General features: G+C 55.2%; 1 protein-coding gene across 2 annotated transcripts in view; it reads left to right on the top strand.

Moving 5' to 3' along the window:
• Nucleotides 1-368: 368 nt before the first annotated feature.
• The window catches only part of TAF3 (TATA-box binding protein associated factor 3), a 180,172-nt gene continuing 176,824 nt past the window's right edge, over nucleotides 369-3,716 (top strand). For both annotated transcript variants that reach the window (XM_072825874.1, XM_072825876.1), the window contains exon 1: nucleotides 369-737. In XM_072825874.1, the coding sequence (XP_072681975.1) occupies nucleotides 572-737 (166 nt within the window). In that variant the 5' untranslated portion in view covers nucleotides 369-571. The remainder of the gene's footprint in view (nucleotides 738-3,716) is intronic.

Below are 3,716 nucleotides of genomic sequence, written 5' to 3'. Positions count from 1 at the left end.
AACCCGGGGCGGCGGCGGCGGCGGCGGCGGCGGCGGCGGCGGCGCGGGCGAGGCCGGCTCGGCGCGTCCCCGCGCGTCCCCGCGCGTCCCCGCGGCCCGAATCCCGCCCCCGCACTCACGGCCTGTCGCGCTCCCGCTGCAGCGGGCGGACTCGGGCCCCGGCCCCTGAGCGCCCGCCCGAGGGACCCCCGGGCACCTGCCTCCGCGCGCGCGCATCCTCCACCTGCGCCCCGCACCGCGCCGTCTCCGGCGCCCTCCCAGGCCCGACAGCCGCCGCCGAGAGCATCGCTCTGCCCCGGCAGGGCGGAGCTTGCGCACGGGCGCGCTCCGCCCTCGGCTAGTGCTGCCTGGCCCCGGCGGCCGTCCAGCGGGGGGCGGAGCGAGCCCAAAATGGCGGCTCTCAGGCTGGCGCGCTCCGTGCTGCTGGCGCTTTGAGGCGGTCGCCGGGGCTCGGGGGGCACGATTTCCCCGCCGCGGGGGCCCTAGAGGATGAATCGAGGGCTGTGCTAAGGTTAGGCGGTGCGGCTGGAGACAGTGGCAGCGAGGGCTGCGGTGGAGTCCACGGAGCGGGATGTGCGAGAGTTACTCCAGGTCGTTGTTGAGGGTCTCGGTGGCGCAGATCTGCCAGGCGCTGGGCTGGGACTCGGTGCAGCTGAGCGCCTGCCACCTCCTCACGGACGTGCTGCAGCGCTACCTGCAGCAGTTGGGACGGGGCTGCCACCGGTACTCTGAGCTGTGTGAGTACCGGGCCGGGAGCGGGAGGGCTGCCCCCGGACAGCGGCGAGTGACACCTCCGGTCCTCGCGCCTCTGCTCGGCGGCTCCAGGCTGCGGGTCCCCCCCGCCCCCGCCCCTCCCCCTTCCCTCCCCCTCCTCCTCCCCCTTCCCTCCCCCTCCTCCTCCCCCTCCTCCTCCTCCTCTTCCTCCTCCTCCTCCTCTTCGACCCCGAGATCGGGCATTTTCTCGGACGCCCCCCGTTTTCCGCCGCCCCTGGCAGCTCCGGGGAGCCCCCCCGTCTCCGCGTCGCCCGCTCACTTGCCGCCGCCGCCGGGACCCCCCGGCCCCGCTCGCAGCTGCACGGCCCGCCCGCCTCGCCCGCCTCGCCTCCCGGTGGGAAACCTGCCTCGCTGCCCGCCCGCGCGTGCACGGCCACCGCCAGCTCCGACTTGGGTCCTCCCGCTCCCGTGCCTGCAAACTACTACAACTAGTTGTCACAGGCGCTCCGTCTACCGGCCGCTTCTTGCAGGGCCCCCCTGGCCACCCCTCAGCTCCCAGACCCCGCAGAACCCGCTGACAGCTCTGCCGCGCTGCGGACGCGGCCTCTTCTCTCCTGTGACCGGTCCGCGCCGTGCGGAGCGTGCAAGAGCATCGCGGCTCGCTCGCTCCCCGGAGGCCGACTCTGTCCAGCTCGCTTACACGGGCTTCCGCATACCCGTGGGGTTTTGCCTCTTTTTGGGTTTCTACCTCCGCGGTTATCAAAGCAGGTGGCTTGCGCTGCAAGTATTTATGGGCTTTTTTTTTTTTTTTTTTAAGATTTTTTATTTATTCATGAGAGACACACAGAGAGAGAGGCAGGGACACAGGCAGAGGGAGAAGCAGGCTCCATGCAGGGAGCCTGGTGCACGACTGGATCCCAGGACCCCGGGGTCATGCCCTGGGCTTGAAGGCAGATGCTCAACTGCTGAGCCACCCCCCCCCCCCTCTCCCGGGGGTCCCCGTGTTGATGGTTTTTAAGTGAGCGTCCGGTAGTATCGACAGCTGATGGCATTCCATAATTCAGAGTATATTTGATAGGAACCACACATCACCCCAGGGATGTGAAGTAAGTGGGTGTGTGTATAGGGGGAACTACCATTCATTGAAATTTGAGGTCCATACTCCTAAGTTGCCTAAGCTGGAGAACTGGGTGAACAAATTATTGCCTTTCTCTTTCTTTCTTTTTCTTTTTTTCTTTCTTTCTTTCTTTCAGAAAGAGTAACTCTTTCTCTTCACTCTTTACTCTTTAGAGTAACTCTTCTCTAAAATCTAAGATTTTATTTATTTATTCATGAGAGACACAGAGTGAGAGAGGCAGAGACACAGGCAGAGGGAGAAGCAGGCCCCATGCAGGGAGCCCGACGTGAGACTCCATCCCAGGACCTCAGGATGACGAGCTGAGCCAAAGGCAGATGCTCAACCACTGAGCCACCCAGGTGCTCCTATTATTGCTTCTTTAAACTCATTCCTAGACCTGAAAATTGAGACCCACAGATGCCGTTTACTTCTTAGGCCCCCAATTCTGTACCAGCTTCTACAGTGCTGCCAAAATAATCTGTCGGTAAGGCACATCTGATCACATTATTCTTTTCTTTTCTTTTAAGGACTTTATTCATGAGAGACACAGAGAGAGAGAGAGACAGAGACACAGGCAGAGGGAGAAGCAGGCTCCATGCAGGGAGCCTGACATGGGACTCCAGAATCATGCCCTGGGCTTGAAGGCAGCGATAAACCGCTGAGCCACTGGGGCTGCCCTGATCGTGTCATTCTTAAAAATATGTTAATTTGTACTCCATGGCTTACAGGCTGAAAATATGAACTCTTCCACAACACACATGGTTTTCTTTGTGAGCTTTCCCTTCCCTCCTGCTGTTCTTATTGCTACCATGCTGAGCTACCTGCCTTCTCCAAAACCTTTTAAACTATCTGTTCCTATATGGGTGCCATTTCGTAGAGTATCTTTCTTCACCCCCTGATCCACCAGTAGTCCTACTTCTATGTTGAGATTCACTTAAAGCACTTGATTTGGGCAACTCCTGTCATCTGCTCTCATAATTCTGTCCATATTCCTGTACGTTAACACCTTGTTTTGTAATCATTCTTGTCTATCATTCATCCTTTCTTTTCCCCAGGCAACAAATTTATTATATTTGTATTCTGTAACCTAGTATGGTGCCATAATATACTGGGCACCCAGGAGGTGGTTGCTGAATAAATGAATGAACTGATAACCTACTACTGTAATAGCTGTTTAGTCACCTGAGTTTTTGAGTTCCAAGATGTGAATTTTGGGATTGCTTGATTTCACTGATAACTTCTAACCTAAACGTGGTACGACAAAGTAACTCTCATTCATTGTTACCTTGAATACACCGCCAGCACCCTGCTGTCTTGGTTTTTGCTTCTTTTCTTTCCCTCCCCCTCTTTGTGGTCCTTGGGTATACTGTTACGTTATGCATAGTCTAGATTGTATTTTTGCTACCAAGTTCCCTAAATAAGGACAGATGTTCTGTATTTTTAGGTAATGAAAATATCCCCTGAATTCATAGTTACCTTTTCTGCCTTAGACACAGAACCAGAATAATGTGCTGGCACTGCAAGTAACCCTGTTATTTCAAAGTCATCAAGTAATCATTGTTATGTGTTAACGTTAAATCCCTTTTCAAATTACCCAATTTCTGTAGTCAGTCTTCCTGCTTTTAGTGAGAATGTGATTATCGAGTTCATTATTCTCCATCATGGTTTTGTGACTTTAATAAAAATGCTGATTCCTGGTATATTTATTAGCTTATTAGACTTTTTTAGGTTCTTTTTTCTATACTATCCTAGTTTTAAACTCAAATTTTGACCTCGGGTTACCACTGTGCAGTCTTGTAATCTCCTCCTTTAAATCTCCTTTGTCGTTCTGACAACATTCACTGAGCAGCACTGAGAACTGAACACTGGGACTTCTGGGGGACTC

The sequence above is a fragment of the Canis lupus genome, chromosome 5 (assembly GCF_048164855.1).
Source record: "Canis lupus baileyi chromosome 5, mCanLup2.hap1, whole genome shotgun sequence".
Taxonomy (NCBI): Eukaryota; Metazoa; Chordata; class Mammalia; order Carnivora; family Canidae; genus Canis; species Canis lupus.
This window is presented reverse-complemented; position numbering and strand designations above follow the sequence as displayed.